Raw genomic sequence first — 17,880 nt, 5'->3', positions numbered from 1 at the left:
AATCCACAATATTTTAATCAAATTAAACATGAATTATTACTTATAATTCATCAACTTGAGCTCTGTTACTTTTGATCAAAATTGTTGTTACTTCACTATCAAGTAATGTTATAAAGAAACTAATATCAGCGATCTACATGCACAAGAACATATTGTGACACAAAATTACAAAAGTACATGAAACCGACAAACAAAACTTTAGAATAAACAATCAATCACTAAACTATCATTCTCTCATAAATTTAGTCTCTAACCTATAGAGATACACAAGTAGTCTCTAAACTCTTGTTCAAGGAAAAGTCTTATTTCAAAAACTATTATTATCAAAAACTCTCATACCAAATGGCACTCGTGAAATAATATTTGATAAACAAGCGGTCTTTTGATTCCCTTTCTCTTGGACATCACTCACACATCGACTCATCCCCTCCCTCAAAAACTCCTCGCTTAGTAAAATTTTCTTTTGTTGGTAGTGGCAGAGTAATATTTGCCAAGAGAATATGATAACTTTAGAGGGTTCATGACTTCCCATAGCTTTGCCAACACTAAATGAATCCAACTTGCAGATGAATTCAGAAAGAAAAAAAAAAATGTAACACTGTATGAACTGTTTTAGATTTATAATAAAACTGAGACTTACATTACATACAAGAAAATCAAACCAATGCACATTAGTTGCTGAACTGTTAACTGCATAATTAAGGTAAAAAACCAGTATTAGATTTTTCGAAGAGTTTGCAGATTCCACGGTAAATCATCACCTAATGCAGCCTTTGCAAGTTGTGAAACAAAAATAGAGATATATGATCACATTGGTGCCAAGCTGCCTAGGGAAGAGTTTCCTGCATAACAGACTTTCACAGCAGCATGGTGAAGCTGTAAATTAATATCACAGATTAATACAGTTTGGCCACTCTAGCTACTAATTCTAAGTGAAAAGAAGTAAAACTAGCCATATTTGAGTGCAAGAGTTATATAAACCAGTTTTGCTACATCCCTAAGGCTTTGAGACACGATTATATACTTAAGAATGAGATTGCGAATGGCTTTGAGACAAAATAGTTTTCAAGCTCAAGGTGTAACAAATTCCGTAGCCTATAATAACACCTCAAAATGTCGTATAATTGCAATCAGCAAATTCAGCAATCTCATAATTGATGGACAAATGTATCATGAGAAACAAGTTGCCAAGAACTAGTTCCTTTATACAATGCACAAACTACTTTTGAGCATGACTTTAACTACAGAAAAAGAAGTCAATACCTTGATCCGTCCGTTTGATTCTCACAACAGAAGCAGTTGCCACCACCATGCTTCAGCGAATGAAAGAAAGGACGCATATTAGAAGCAGCAACACTGAACTTTCAACAATTAATGTAGTTCTTTTAAAAAAAAAATATTTATGTAGGTGGAATCTCCTAATAAAGATGGTTTGCTAGTTTTACTTCTTAGTGTATGTAATAGATTAATCAAAGCTCAAGTCCAAAAAGAGTAAACTATTTATAACTATATAACAGATCCACAAAATATTTCAATTCAGCACAGGAATTAATCAATATAAAAGGTAATACGATACTACAAATAACTGTTAAAGATTTATGAAACAGATATTTACGTAGCAGAGAAGATCGAACCAATGCATATTAGCTGCTTAATTGTATCTGTAAGCTTTCTAGTGTACCACATGGAAGACATGAAATGGTGAAAGGAACTTTTTATGCCGAATATAATGACAGGCATGGTTTGTGAAGCACGATCAACACACGTAACTTGTTCTTGTAATCGGAATAAACATAAATATCAAACAGAAATTGCAAACTGCAGCAACCTAAGTGAAAAGCACTTGTTCTTGTCATTGGAATAAACATAAACATGAAACAAAAATTGCAAATAGAAAGAACCTAATAAATGAAAAGCATCTTCCTTGATTTTTGTTGTTATTGGAACAAACAAAACATTAACAAAAGTGATTTTTGTTTAAGCTAGTAACTAGATCATCCGTCAAGCAAGTCCTCCAATGGAACAAAAGGTCTGGTAGGGGGGATTACGAAGGGCCCATCATATGTGTAGCTTTTGGTTTGATCTCGGTAGGCTGCTCTTACGTTGAAGAGGAGTTTAGTGTCTTGTTGTAGATCATTGAAGAAGAGTTGATAATCAGATTCCCACTTATCATGAAGAGCAACAACTCTACCATTCTCTTCGGCATAACTAATCTTGGTGATCAAAATGGCAGCAGGAAGGTTGATATTGATGTTGGTGTCAGCTCCTCCTTCTCCTCCAGACAGGTCATAACCAAGAGCATGGTCACCGGGTTTTAAAATACGACCAAGATGAGTCCTGATTTGAAAAGTTGTGTCATTATTTCCAATATCTTTCACACGAGCAACCACAGCATCAGCTAAACAATATTTTTTGGCAGCAGCAACAGCATCAGCATCATAATTCTTCTTTTTCTCCTTATCCTCCTCTTCTTCTTCATCTTGGTTATCCTGGAGGAGGACAGTATCGAGAACAACATATTCGACTAACTGAGTCCTATTGAATGAATGTGTGAATGGTGCTTTCCAGTACTGATGAGCATCTAAGAAACAGTGGGTCAAGGTAAATGGATCAAGCAAAGTAAATGTTTTGGCAACCCTAGTGCAAATGACAATAGGACCAATATTTTCACCGAAAGAAGCAACAACATTAGGAGGCAGAAAGATCAAATCCCCGCAGCAAATGGGGACGATTTCAACACGAAAAAGGTATCTTTCACTTTCAGGAGGAATCATATCCCAATCAAACCTGACAGGAAGTATTTCCCCTATAAGTTTCACAAAATGCCAAGCAAAAGATGTTAAATGGGTAGTTTAGTTGCATGAAACATTGAAGTGCTTTAGTAATGGAAAAAAGATCGACGACCGTAGAAGAAAGGTGGTTCACAAATGTCATTGTTGACACTAGATTGACAAACCTCGCCACTAGATTCGCTTCAACATTTTCTCCAATAAAAGTGACATGCAGGGATGGGAGTAGGTTAGGCCGAGCTAGGTTTTGCAAGGCCTAAGCCTGACCTGTCAAATTTTTTTGAGCCCTAAGTCTGACTTGTGGCCTTTCATAGGTTTACTTTTTAGGCATGAATCTGACATTCTGAAAGCCTGATACGGTCTGCTAACCTGTTTAAAAGCCTATTTCATATGAACATCTTTAAATAAGCAATGTGATCGAAGTTTAAATAGACTAGTGAACTAATATATCAATTAGATAAAAACTCGCTTTATATAATCAACATGAGTTTTTAAATAATTTAACTAAATATTGTATCATATTTTAATTCTAGTTTATAATAATACTTTAAAATATGCAAAAAATAAAATAATGTATGCTAATAAGCTTAAATTACTGTAAAAGTTAATAAATTTTTATTTTATTTTAAAGTATAAAATATAATATAATAATCAATAATATTATTAAATTTACTTAAATAAGCCAGTTAATAAGCCTAAGAAGCTTTTTGAATGGTCTACGGCCTGACCTTTTAAGTTAAATAGGCTTCTAAAAAAGCCCAAACTTTCTCTATTTAAGAAAAAAGTTTGGCCTGATCTGACCTGTCGTAGGCTAGGTCGTAGGCCCTTGTAGGTCGGCCTGACCTATTCCTATCTCTAGTGACATTTACGTTGATGTGGCATACATAAAGTACTTGAAGGATATGCACATGATTAATGATTGTAAATGGGGGAATGTTTACCTAATTACCTTGTTAAAAATATATAACATCATTTCATCCACTCTGATGATGTTTGTATATTTGATGAAGGCATGGATCTTGTAGCATTTTCGTGGTAAGTGGCTAGGAATATGATAGATTAGATACGATGGGAGGATCCTCGTGCTAGTTAATTTGTTCTAACTAGGAGGGGTATGTATGCCACATACATCCTTACATGCCAATTGGTTCTATTTAGGATGGATCAAACGCGATGCTCGTTAGATGGTATGTTATCCTCCCCAGTTTAGATACATGCAGACTATCTCTCTCGATCGTGGCATCTAATTGTATCCATTCTATAGTAAACTTGGAGCATGCTAGCTCAATATTTAGATTATATTCCTAGCCATCCATGAGACACATTATTTGGATATATGTGATGGTATTTCTAGATATAACATCCTTACACGAAGGAAAGTTGTAGAGGGCAATTGAAGAAGAAGTGGCCCTTGCAGATGCAGCGAGAGAAGATCATAGAGGTCTACCAACATACTTGATCCCACGATCGGGCGTATTAGAGACTTGGCATCTTGTCGGGTTGTATAGGATGACACTCATGCTGTTTAAGATGTTACGAAGTAGATCCTCAAGGAAGCTACTGGCCCCTTCCAGTACTAGACACTCTAATTCTAAGAAAGTTCTAAGAAATTGAAAAAAAAAATCATGGTGTACATGGTTGAGTCTAATGAAAAAAGCATGTCATCTTGCAAGAGTTTTACCAGCTTAGCTCATTCATGAACTTTTAGTGTAAAACTCTTAATTAAAATGTAACAAACCCATTTTATAATTCAACACTAAAGATCTGTTTGGATTGATTTATTATAGAGCTTATGCAAAACAACTTATGCAAATAACTAAACATTAATGTATTATTTATAAGTTTGTTAAGGTAGTTCATGAAAAAACAACTTAAGAATATACAATTTTTGTTTGTAAGATCTTATGAATTAAGATAAAAGTTTAATTATTTACGTAAGCTCAATCCAAACAGGTCCTAAGACCACCTCATTTAACCACGTGCTTTTTTTAGGCTTGATTATACAAATGGTCTCTTAACTAATTATGAGTTTTCAATATGATCCCCTTATTAATTTTCGCCTCATTTTGCTGCTGACCATGTTCTACTTTTATTTATTTAAAAAATATTAAAGCATTGTTTGGCTTTTATTGTGCCTATGTCGTGCTTTAATGTTTTCGCACCATATAGCAAGTCGAAACCTTTTTTCTTCAAAAAGAAAAATTAATTGAATGATACAATGCTAAAAGATTAGTTAGTAATTAATTGAAGTTTCTTTTCCTAAAAAAAATAATTGGAGCCTTTTAATCATTAAAAAGATCATATATGTAAACTTTGTTAAAAGTATTATACGTAGTTTGTTGAGATATTTATGCTACATAAAATATTAGAAATTTAATAAAAAATTAAATAAAATATTGAGTGGATAAGATCAAAAGTTTGTTGAGATATTTATGTCAAATAAAATATTGGTTTTAAAAAATAAAAAAATAATATAAATATTGAGAATAAACGTGGAAGGGACATGTGGCATAAAAAATCTTACTATATATATATACACTATTGATATAGTTATATAGGATCTAAGTTGACACTTGGCCATCTAGATAATAACCATCAAAAGGAGTAAATGTTTGATGTAGTAGAACAGACACATCATGATAATAAGGATGTTCTCTTGTTAAGAGATTATTGCGATACATAGTCATGAAATATGAATTATCAAATAAAAGCGATCATGATTTGCATACACATCCAAACCTCTTCAAAGATTTGATAGGTAATTTTGGGAGAATAGAGTTGAAAAGATCGTCACGTATATGGGACTGACTTCTCCCCATTTGCAAATTGGAATATTAAAGCGGATGCAAATGAGATTAAGCGATCTCAAACGCAAAATAGGATTGTTAATTGGGATTATTATTTTTTTGAGTTGTTTATTAGGATTTGGATTTAATTTATATAAAAAAAAAAAAAATATTTGATGAAGATATTTAAAGATGGTGTTTCCCGAGTATACTTAATTTAGAAGTAACAGGACAAACTTAATTGAGAAGGTATTTTCAAATATTTTTCTATATAAGAAAATCAATATTATAAGTGGTAGAGGGATCAGGCAGATCGATAAAAAAAATATTTTGATGAAGGTATTATCATTTGGCCATAACTTAATTGAAAAGTAAACAAATAAACTTTAATTAAGAAGGTATTTTAAAATATTTTTTCTATATAAAAAGTAAATTAAGATTAAAAATATTCGCTTTTTTTTAATTTCATTATAAAAAGCTAAGAAACTTAATTTAGAAGTAACTTACTCTTTGGAAAATATAGCTTACATTTGGAAAATTTTATGAGCTACTTGCAATATCAATACGATTATGATTAATCTTTTCTTGTTTTATTTTTTATTTTTAAAATCAACATAATATAACACAAACCAGGCACAAGGTGTATTGAAATTTGAAACTGCTGTCAACGCCCTTTCAATATCAACTGATTGTAAATGCGGTCATTGATGGGGATGATATTATATACAGAGATTATATTGACATCAGCATAGCTGTGGGAACTCCGAAGGTTTTCATCAGTCACCTCAACCTTCACTTATTTACTACTGTTCTTATTGTGTAGAAAAATCCATAGTGTTGGGTTTATTATACTTTTGGTGAAACTTAACCCATGTCATTGACCTATGTCGATTGATGTTGTCATGACTGGTTTGAAAATGTTTAATGGTTGGGTTAAAGGAGTTAAGCTAATTAAGTATATGTTTGCATTTTTTGCTTGCCTACCGAGGGACTTGCTGTGCTGGTTATCCGTAATGCGGATAAAATGAACTCTGCAAAGAAGGCTAATGCTGGAACTATATCAATTGATGAGATGGCTGGAGGCACTCTTACAATATCAAATGGTGGTGTTTACGGCAGTCTTTTTAGTACCCCTATTATCAACCCACCTCAGGTTTGCATGTTCTGCTAAGAAGGCACTTATTATGGTTTATATTTTATAGTACATTCTTAGGTTTAGGGTAATATTTAATCGTTGGCTGCTCTCTTCTTCAAATGACCCCCCATGAAATATGTTTGATGACAAGTAGGTCGAACCATCAGTGGTTTCATGTGTTGTGTCGTCGTATCATGTGACCAGATGCATGCCCACTAGTAACTTATCAAAATGAATTTTGTTTTCTCATTACACAATCAATAAAATTAAAAATGCCTCTCAAACTTGGCATGTTTGTACTTCCCTTTCCCTATCCCTCTCTCAAACTAGAGGTGTCACATTTTTGTTTTCTCATAAATGGGATTTAATTTCATAGTACTTTTCAGTAAAATATTTTTTCACACAACAAAAATTTCCCAGCATGTTTAAACAACACCTTAAATCAGATATGACTCACGTAAGGGTGTTAATGTAACGAAACCATGGCATGGAACCCGATTTGTTACCCTGAGCTCCACTGACTGGATTTTGTGGACATACTATGACGTGTATGAACCCAGCCTTGATAAGCATTGTTAACCAAAACTACATTCTAAATATAAAGGAAGGGATCTTGTTTTTTCGATAACTTAGCCTTGAGCAAAGTTTCCAGTAAGAATAAGCCCCAAATACCAACCAGCCACAATATATTTTCAACTATTTATGTAGTTGGAAATCTCCTAATAAATGGGTTGCTAGTTTTTCTTATTACTAACATAATGGATTAATCAGAACCAGAGTCCAAATGTCCAATAGATGGCTTGCTCTGAATAAACTATATCTACAATCATATAACAAATCCACAAAATATTTGAGTCAAACACCCAGATGAACGCAGAAAAAAATATAATACCATACCAACTGTTTTAGGTTTATAAAACTGAGACTTACATACAAGAAAATCAAACCAATGAATGCACATTAGTTGCGTAATTGTTAACCGCATAATGAAGGTCAAAAACCAGTATTGGAGAGATATACGATCACACTGGCGCCAAGCTGCCTAGGGAAGAGTTTTCTGCATAGACTTTTACAGAAGCATGGTGAAGATGCAAATATCACACTTTAATATAGCTTGGGTGCCACTCTAGTCTACTAATTCCAAGTGAAGAGAAGCGAAACTAGCCATGTTTGAATGCAAGAGTTGTATAAACCAGTTTTGCTGCAAAATCTACATCCCTAAGGCTTTGAGATTTAAACCTGAGAGGGGTTTAAGACAATAATTTTCAAGCTCATGTTGTAAGTTGCAACAACTTCAATAGCCTATAATGATATTGATATAACTGAACACCTCAGAATATCATATAATTGTAATCAGCAATCTCATAATTGATGGACAAATGTATCACAAGAAAAAACAAGTTGCTTATCTTTTAAAGAGATTCTTAGTAGCCAGGAACTAGTTCCTTTATAAAATACCTCAATTTGATTCACACAACAGTAGCAGTTGGCACCGCCATGCTTCAGCAAATGAAAGAAAGGACATGTATGAGAAGCAGCCACACTATACTTTCAACTATTTATGTAAAGTTAAATAGAGTAGTAGATTAATCTCCTAATAAAGATGGTTTGCCAGTTTTGCTTCTTACGATACTTAGTAGATTAATCAGAACTCAAGAACAAATAGAGTGAACTATTTATTTATATATTTATAAAAAACAATGTAACAGATCCACAAAATATTTCAATCCAGCACAGGAATGAATCCGTGTATAAAAGGTAATATTATAATACAAACAATTGTTTAACACGAAAAAGGTATATTTCACTTTCAGGAAGAATCATATCCCAATCAAACTTGACACAGGAAGTATTTTCTCAATAAGTTCCACAAAATCCCAAGCATAAGATGTTAAACGGAAACAGAAAGAAAAACCTTCATCAATGTCGTATTTGATTATCTTAGCTTTACGAACGGTACCAAAATTGTTCAAAACGCTGATCTGCTCCAAATGAAAGAAAGTACGCAGCTGACAAACATGTTGTTGACGAACATTCACAACAACAGAACGCCACCACCCTTCCTCCATCTTCTCCACTCTTTGACCTAATTTCTTTGCAATTGCAATACGTTTCCACACTCACTTTTCTATCTAAACATTTATTTGTTTATGTTGGGCCAAAACTTTCAGTTCTAAATCGTGGGTTGGGCCCACCTAACTTTTGGCTCCCTGCGTCCTAGATTTTTATTTGCATTATATTTTTTCTATGGTTGTTGGTGCACGATCATTCTTGCACGGGTATTGCTTAATAACATTGGCCGTTTCAAAAAAAGAATAGACAGGAGGGGGCGAGATTTTAAAATCATGTGTTTCCTTGAAGGGAGAGTAGTGATTTCAATGGAAGGAAAGTATAAAATTATTATTTTCATCATTATAATATTTAGATTTAGGGGGTGTATTGGATTGAGATTTTAAAAGACTGTTTTGATAGAAAAAAATCTTGAAGATTTTAAAAGACTTTGTTGGATTGTATTGATTTTGTGGGATTTTAAAAGACTTTTTTTGAAAGACTTTTTACAATCAAGATTCTTTGCAAGATTTTAATGGATTCATGATATAGATTTTAAAGGATTTTAATGAATTTTAAAGATTTTAAAAGGGTCAATAAATTTAAAGATACAGTACAGACCAAAAAATCTCTCAAAAACAAAAGTACAGATATAATAATTTGATTGAAAAATGCAAGTAGAAAAATTATTATAATACCAATGAACGTAAAGTTGTGATTTTTATAATAATTTGATATATAGGTAGATGGTAAATTAACCACAAGATTATACAGTACATTCTTTTTTTTAATGAACGTAAAAGTTATGTTAAGAAAAGTGCAAGTTAGAGGCATGATGATTTCGACAATAAGTTTGCCAAACAAAATATATAACCTGTCATTGTTACAGTAGAATAGAAAAGAATTTGGAAGAAACGTAAAAAAAAAAAAAAAAAAAGAATTTGGAAAAGTATTACAAAATTTCAAGGCTATGTGTGGGAGATAGAAAAGTCTCAAGTCTAGGTGTGAGATTGTTAGTAGGTACATTTTACACTAAACAATCTCACAAAATCCATTACTCACAACAATCCATTAAAATCCGTAGAGTTTTGAATACGAGTAGACAATTTTTAAGTTATGCAAAATCTCAATTGAATACCACTAGATTTCATTGGACTCATTAAAAAATCATGAAAATCCTAATTGAATACCACAAGAATGTTTTACATTCCTTAAAAATCTTGATTGAATACCACAAGACTTTTATAAAACAAAAAAGTCTTTTAAAATCCATTGAAATCTCAATCCAATACACCCCCTTAGATTTAGATTAGATTTAGATCAGATCAGGTTATTCAAGTTAAAATATGAAACAAATATGATCTCCCTTCCAAATTCCTCATCTTTCGGAGGAGAGCAAAAATTTGCTCATTTTGTCTTGTGTATTTATTGCTTTATTCCTTTGATTCATTATATGCAGAAAAATAGTAGCTGGCATATTGTAAGCACATTTGAGGAATGCTTTAGTTTTTATAGAGAATCTAGTCTGGGGCTGTTTATAGTGGATCAAAAACCCTATATTTTATGAATCTTTTCATCAGTTGTTACCGTATTGAATTTTACAAGGTTATGACTTTGTACATGTAAACAAACACCTCAGGTTTTTTCTGTCACTTTTTTTCTTATAGTGAGTCAACTATCAAGTGCTAATTTAATCAAACATGGTTAAGAAATAAACACAACCTTTAGAAGAGTCATAATTAACAATGGACAGTCCTTGGAAATGTAAAGATTTATTTTGATACAATGGATGCAAATATATTGTTTCTAACATTAAAAGAATACTGACTCATATTTAAGGGTAAGTTGATGTTTATGTATATAAACTTCTCTTAACACTTTCTTGCCAGCATTATAGTTTTGACAGGTCTTTTTAAACACTGTCCAACTCGATAGAAATATAATTGCCTCTTGCCCCTGTAATTATTCGATCCTGCTCTACCACTAAAAGAAATTGCACAACCAAATTGATCAACAATCAAGTTGTAGGGACCTTTGGCAATTCTTGTTTAGCATATTCTTTTAGTAGGCATCAAGCAACCACATATACAGTAAATATAAGTGACTTCACCTTCTTCTGCACAAGTGTTCCTAGATCTTGATTTGATGATGCTTGAATGTAAGAGGAACTCAAACCTTCCTTCTCTGTCATTTCTGCATGGACTTATTGGTATCACATGTGATTTTCAGCTTCAATGGCCCTTTCCACTATCTTCTTTATGAATTCATACTCGTACCTACAAAAGCTCTACAACTTTAATTTGTCTATGGCAAGAGCAGTTTCTGATTTAAGGGATTAGCCAACGTTAATGCAATCTAAAAGTAATCTATAGTATTCACTAGTACGTACTCATTTTCTTTGATATGGTCTGCTTTCAGTAAGGCAACTTCTGACAAAGCTGATTTCCATTTTTGCACATTCTCACATTCCTTTCCAAATCTATCCTCATGAGCTGCCATGGCTTTACCATAACTTTTTGTTTGATTGCTTACATCTGGTCGTTCTATTTTGTAAAATATTGGTCAATTCCAATTGATTATTGGTCTTCTTGCACTCCATAATCTTGACAAGTTCATCAAGACACCATGTGGAATATCCAAAGTTTTCAGACAAAACAACAATTGAAAGCCTTGATTTTTCAATTGCTTTGAGTAAAGTTTGTGAAATTTGGTTTCCACCCTTCAATCCCTCATCATCCATGAAGATTTTGAATCCCTCATGACGCAAATCATGATAGAGAAATCCTGTAAAAGAGTAGCGAGTATCTTCCCCGCAAAAACTGAGAAAAACATCGTAGCGAGGCAGTGATTGTACCGTTGACTCCACAATCTTCTTGAAGAGTTCATATTCGAACCTATGAATGCACAGATCATTTTAATTCATAAAGTCTATTATTGTGTTCGAGCATATTGACAACCTGAAACAAAGTCTCAAACAAGATTTCTAAAGCCCAACAAACAACACGGGTTCTATTGATAGTTGGTTTACGGTGGATCGATACTTAAAAAATCACTCGAATGACGCTCATCGGATGCAGAATCTCACGGTCCTTATGGTTGAGACCTGAATTGTGTATGTTCGATGAGTTTCCAGACATGAATATTCTTTTTATCTTATTTTTGTCAATCCATCATTGGTCAAATGATCATTTTAACAGTGAAGACGAGGAGAAATGTGAGCTTCTACTTCCAAAAGGTGATGTCTATGACCGTTGGAGTTCCAAAAGAAAACTGAATTTAATTTAATTGAACTGTTTCTACAGCTCAGAAAAAAAGAATTAAACAATTATTGATTTGTCTTGAACGAACTTTTATTATAGAGGTTCGGTACAACTGTTTTGTAGTTATAAACCGAACCAAAACTACCTTTATAAAAATTTTAATGTACGTTTTCAAACCGAATGATACCAAAGTGCTATCATTAACTCATAACTAGAACTGTAGGAAAAAAAACGAACCAAGTCAATATTATGAATGTTTAAAAAAACTAAAAACCGAAACGCTAAACCAAACTGAATCACATCAATGTCTCACTGGTTCAGTTCAGTTCAAAAACTGTTAGTCACAGTTTGCTTTTTTCCGATGCGGTTTGGTTTGGTTTAGCACTTCTGTTCAGTTTTTGTTTTTTTTTGGAACAACCCTAGTACTAGGTTGCTACTAGTGGTATATAGAAAAGTAGTACATACTCAGCACCGTAATTCCATCCAGCAATCAAGGAGACTTGATGCAAAGCTTTCTTCCATTGCAGTATCCTGTAAGGATAATTTTGAAGCCATTTTTCTAACTTCAACATGGCTTCGCCAAAACGGCCTTTCTGATTCCTTACCTCCCAAGGCTCCACTTTAAAAAAAATTGGCCAAACAAGTTGATTTTTCATCTTCATACACTCAAGGATGTTAACAAGTTCATCTAGACAACGCGTGGAGGATGCGAAGTTTTCAGAGAACAACAATAGAAATCCTTGCTTCCTTAATTGCCTTGAGCACAATAGGAGAAGGTTGAAGTTTCTTAATATCAGTTTCATGTGGGTAGAAGGTCTTGATTCTCTTGTTACGCAGAGCATGATAGAGACTACCTGTGAAGGTATAGTAAGTGTCCACCTTTCTAAAACATAAAAAAACATCGTACTTGTAGCTGCCATCAACCTGATTTTTATTCATCATGTTTTTCTTTAGTCTTTGAATTACTGAATGAACATAACTATAGTGTCTTGTAGGATCTGATGTTGCAAAAGCATAGAAGAGTTGAGACTAATTAGTTTGAACACTAATCGATACTAATGAGGCTATGAAAAAAATTCTAACATTGACAATGTACAATATGTCACAAACATCTAAAATTAAGCAACAAAATGCCATGAATTCATGCGGTTTGTCCTAGAACCCTCTTTTGTCTTTCTTTCCTTTTTATTTTTTTTTGGTCAAGGTCTTTCTTTCCTTTATAATTATTATATGATGAAAATGACAAACTATAATTTTAGGTACGCAATGATGAATGATTCATGAAAGTATATTTATTAATTTATGGGAATAAATCAACCCAATCCTAACAAGTCAAGTTGTTCTTGATTAGAATAACAAATTCAATTAGCAATGAAAAAAATTTCAAGTTGTGAAACAATTGCTGGAAATCGATGCAATATATAATAATTAAATGGAAAAGTCTCATTCTAAACCAGTATTCTAAAATTATTCTAAACATAACTCCCAACATTATCTTATTTTAAATCTTATATATTGTTCTGGACCGCTAGAAAGTCCATCATATGAAGGCACGTAGACCCTGAATGAGGCATTGTGACATGAGGGAACACGTCAGTCCCCGTGCACGCAGCCGCATTGAAGCACGCCCCCGTCTACATTATGACTTGAATTTTTCCGCCATTGAATTTATCATTTTTTTGGCGAGCTTTAACTTCTTTGTATAACCGAGAACTAACCAACGGTGGTGTTAAGTGGAAGGGAGTTGTATATGATTTTGAATAAAAAAAAAAAAAGAGAGATCAATGTTTAATTACAAACTAGAAGGTATTGATGTGTTATTTACCGATTAGAAATTGCATGTATCCCAAGTACATGATACACGTCCAACACAATTTTGAATTATTAAAACAACTAGTAGATGGTACATTCTCAGACTGCTTTCCAAATCTATCTTCATGTGCTGTCATGGCTTTGCCATAACTTTTTGTTTGATTGCTTACATCTGATTGTTCTATTTTGTAAAAAATAGGCCAAACCAATTGATTCTTGGTCTTCATGCACTTGATAATCTTGTCTAGTTCATCAAGACACCACGTGGAATATCCAAAGTTTTCAGACAAAACAACAATTGAAAGCCTTGATTTTTCAATTGCTTCGAGAAGAGTTTGTGAAATTTGGTTTCCACCCTCCAATCCCTCATCATCCATGAAGATCTTGAATCCCTCATTACTCAAAGCATGGTAGAGAAATCCTGTAAAGGAGTAGCGAGTATCTTCCCCGCAAAAACTGAGAAAAACATCATAGCATGGTAGCGATTGGACAGCCAATTCCACAATCTTTTGGATGAATTGGTACTCATACCTGTGAATGAACAAATCCTTTTAAAAAAATTGGGGAAGAGAAAAATTATTATTAATTAAAGTGACACCGATTAACGTTTTACAACCGTCTCTCGAGGAATAAACAATATAAGAGTCAAACTCTTATGATTGAGATGATACACCATGGACTATTCTTGTATTCAAGCATATTAGCAAACATAAACAATATAAGAGTTCTAAAGCCTAACAAAACAAGGTGGATCTGCTAATAGTTGGTCCTTAGAAGTAAAAGTTTACAAGTCTAGAGTCCTCTCGCCTTACTACCGACTGTGATATGATCGATGTCTGTTTGGTAAAATCATGAAAAAGCGAATACAAATTTAGTTTTGAAGCACATATATTTGTCTATCCTTGAATTTGTCATAAGTCAAAACTGACATCAGTCAAGCTAGTCAAATTCTCAATCTCAGCCATGTGGATGAGGAAAACTTTAAGCTTCTACTTTCAAAAGGCAACATGTCAGTCACTATTGAAATTTTTATCGAGTTTTTCAAGCACAGGACTAATTTTCAAAAGAGCATAACCTTGAAAGTATAGAATATTATAGTACATACTCAGTTTCGTAAATCCATCCAGAAATGACTGTGACTTCAGACAAAGCTTGCTTCCATCGCTGCAACCTGTTGCTGTGAGGGTAATCTCTAAACCTTTCTTCTAACTTTAGCACGGCTTCACCAAACCTTACCACTCAGAAGCCTGACTTCTGAGGGATATACTTTGTAAAAGATTGGCCAAACAAGCTGGCCGTACATCTTCCTACACCGAATGATGTTCTCAAGTTCATCTAAACAACGTGTGGAGGATGCGAAGTTTTCAGAGAGAACAACAATTGAAATCCTTGACTCCCGAATTGCCTTGAGAATAGGTGAATGTTGAAGTTGCTCATTATCATTATAATCATTTTGAATTTGATGTGGGAAGAAGAAGGTCTTGATTCTCTTGTTGCTCAAACCATGATAGAGATTACCTGTAAAGGTACAGTAAGTGTCCTCCCCTCTAAAACATAGAAAAACATCGTACATGTAGCTGCAGCCATCAACCTTTTTCATTCAACATGGCCATGACCAAAGGATAAGATTATGGCTAGTCTTTCAATTACTGAAAGGCTTTAATTGTGTCTAGTAGGATGTGATGTTTGAAACTAAAAAAAATAAAAAATATATAAACAAAAGTGTTATAAACCTAGAGAGTTAAGACTAGTCGGTTTTAATTTTTAGATTATATATACATGTTATGTGTTTGAATACTAATCAACACTAATATTATACACACTTTTCAGTTCACACTAACAAGGCTATTCGAAAATTCAAACATTATGTGAGAGTGATATATCTTGTTAGAGCACCTCCAATGATGATCTCAAACAATTGTTATTTTGCGGATTCCTCCATTATACCATATCATTGTTGAGCAACTCACTAATTTTTTCTCAAATGGTGAACTTTAAAAAAAACTCATATTAGATCCCACAATTTTATCTCATACTAATATTTTTAATGTTGAATTCATGTATTAACTTTTTATTTGAAATACGATGAAAGAAGCTTTTTATTTGAATGCAATGGAACAACATTTATGCAAGCCTTGCATCCCAACAACAAATACTCTTCTCCAATAGCAGTAGCTAATAAGCTTTACATGATATTAGTCCCCATTTTTAATTGTACAATTCTGCTCTTCCATTTTAAAAAATATGACAATCCAATTTGATGACATGATAATATTTTGTTCACTCTTAATTCATTGTATCATTTCAATTGATATTCTAGGCATTGTATGCTTGATTACGACTCAAGACACCCCATTTTAAAGATTTACGGGTAACTATGCCCTTTGTTTTCATTCAAGTCATCTAATATATTGTCACGTCATTAAATTGGATGGTCAAAATTGAGACTAAAGTTGTACAATATAAAAAATAGAGGATCAGAATTAGGATTTTGTCGGAAATAATAATCCTTTTAAAGGATCTCGTGTCCCTTCAGGCCAAAATGATTTTCAATTCAACTATAGAAATAAATAAATAAATATATATATATATATATATATATATATATATATATATATATATATATATATATATATATATATATTATGTCCTCATAAACATAATTCAGTTGATATGAACAATACATTAAAATATGTGTGAAACTCTAGCCATTACTCGACCAAAAAAATTAAAAATAAAAAAATTACCTTTATTTTATTGAAGTACATTTTTTTATTGCAAGTGCATAATAAGCGTCCAACACAATCACAACTTTCAATTATTACAACAACTGGTACCAGTATCAAACATCAATTGCTCAACCGGTGCTATGCTTACAAAACAACGCATTTGTTGAATTGATTCATGACACTATATAGCAAGATAAACTTCCAAATCTTCTTTCTAGTTGATATACTCGACCAAGGACTTGACAATAGTTACTACAAGCAGCTCAAATTTTAATGGCCATTTCCACAATTTTTTCTATAAGCTCATATTCATACCTGCAAAAGTTCAAGGCCGTTAAATTCATCCATACAAGTGTTTCATTATCTTCCTAATAATACTCTGAATTTATTCAATCAAAATAAAACCAAGTTTGAGTAATAAATATTTACACATAGTAGTAATTAAAGATCAAGTTCTTATGGTAAGATAGAAATCATGTTGTTAAGTTCAATATATACAACTCAATTAGTAGTTGCAAGAACGTTGATATGCAAGAGTTGGATTCAAACCTATTCATCATTTTTTCACACGTCAGATATGTGAGTCCACTCACAAGACTACTCGACAAACAACCAGTGATAGAAAACGTAGCATAGGTGTGAGTCACACAAATTAGCCAAAAATATAATTGTAATTATACTATGTACCCATATTTCAAGTGCCGTCCTTTTAAGTTTGCGACTTCAAACAAAGCTGATCTCCATGCTTTCAGCTTCTCAGAGTCCTTTCCAAATTTTTCTTCATGTTCATCCATAGCTTTTTCGTAACTATTTTTCAGATGTCTTATGGTTGTTGGTTCCATTTTGTAAAAAATAGGCCAAACAAGTTGGTTTCTGGTCTTCATAAAGTCAAGGATGGTGACAAGTTCATGATCATGATTACCAGCAAATTAATGTAGCTGCCATCATATATCATAAGAAACAAGCAGAATATTAAAACTATAGTGTGTTATTATTATTCATAAAATAAGTAATCTATCTATTATGTAGGTTCTTGGTCAAAAATAAATAAATAATCTATTCATCCTTGAAGCGGGACCTTCTCTGTTTTGCCCAACTTCCTTGCAGATTCACTCGTATTTCCTTATCACTTCTCAAAACATGGGTGAACAAGCCGTGGCCATGATTAACTTTTGGAAAATCATCGATATACGTACCCAAATAACTTTGTTTTTTTGTTCACGTTACGTATATACCCAAATAATTTATTTTATTGATGATGTGATATGAGAAAGAGATAAAAAGAAAATTATGTATTAAATGAGTGTTAGAAATTTAAGG

At 32.9% G+C, this 17,880-nt stretch overlaps 1 protein-coding gene and 2 pseudogenes across 1 annotated transcript; all 3 read right to left on the bottom strand.

The window, feature by feature from the left end:
• Positions 1-325: 325 nt before the first annotated feature.
• Positions 326-9,054, bottom strand: LOC11427335 (60S ribosomal export protein NMD3). Its single transcript, XM_003617474.3, has 3 exons — positions 8,601-9,054; positions 1,264-2,838; positions 326-876 (listed from the first exon to the last, which is right to left on the bottom strand). Exons 1-2 carry the CDS (start codon positions 8,777-8,779, stop codon positions 1,995-1,997), a joined length of 1,023 nt encoding a protein of 340 aa, XP_003617522.2. The 5' UTR covers positions 8,780-9,054; the 3' UTR covers positions 326-876; positions 1,264-1,994.
• Positions 9,055-10,518: 1,464 nt separating this feature from the next.
• On the bottom strand, positions 10,519-13,172 carry LOC11432475 (disease resistance protein RPV1-like; annotated as a pseudogene).
• Positions 13,173-13,819: 647 nt separating this feature from the next.
• On the bottom strand, positions 13,820-15,533 carry LOC11426778 (TMV resistance protein N-like; annotated as a pseudogene).
• Between the last annotated feature and the right edge of the window lie 2,347 nt (positions 15,534-17,880).

This window comes from Medicago truncatula, chromosome 5 (genome assembly GCF_003473485.1).
Source record: "Medicago truncatula cultivar Jemalong A17 chromosome 5, MtrunA17r5.0-ANR, whole genome shotgun sequence".
NCBI lineage: Eukaryota > Viridiplantae > Streptophyta > Magnoliopsida > Fabales > Fabaceae > Medicago > Medicago truncatula.
Note: the sequence above shows the minus strand (reverse complement) of the source record. Positions and strands in the feature narration are given on the sequence as shown.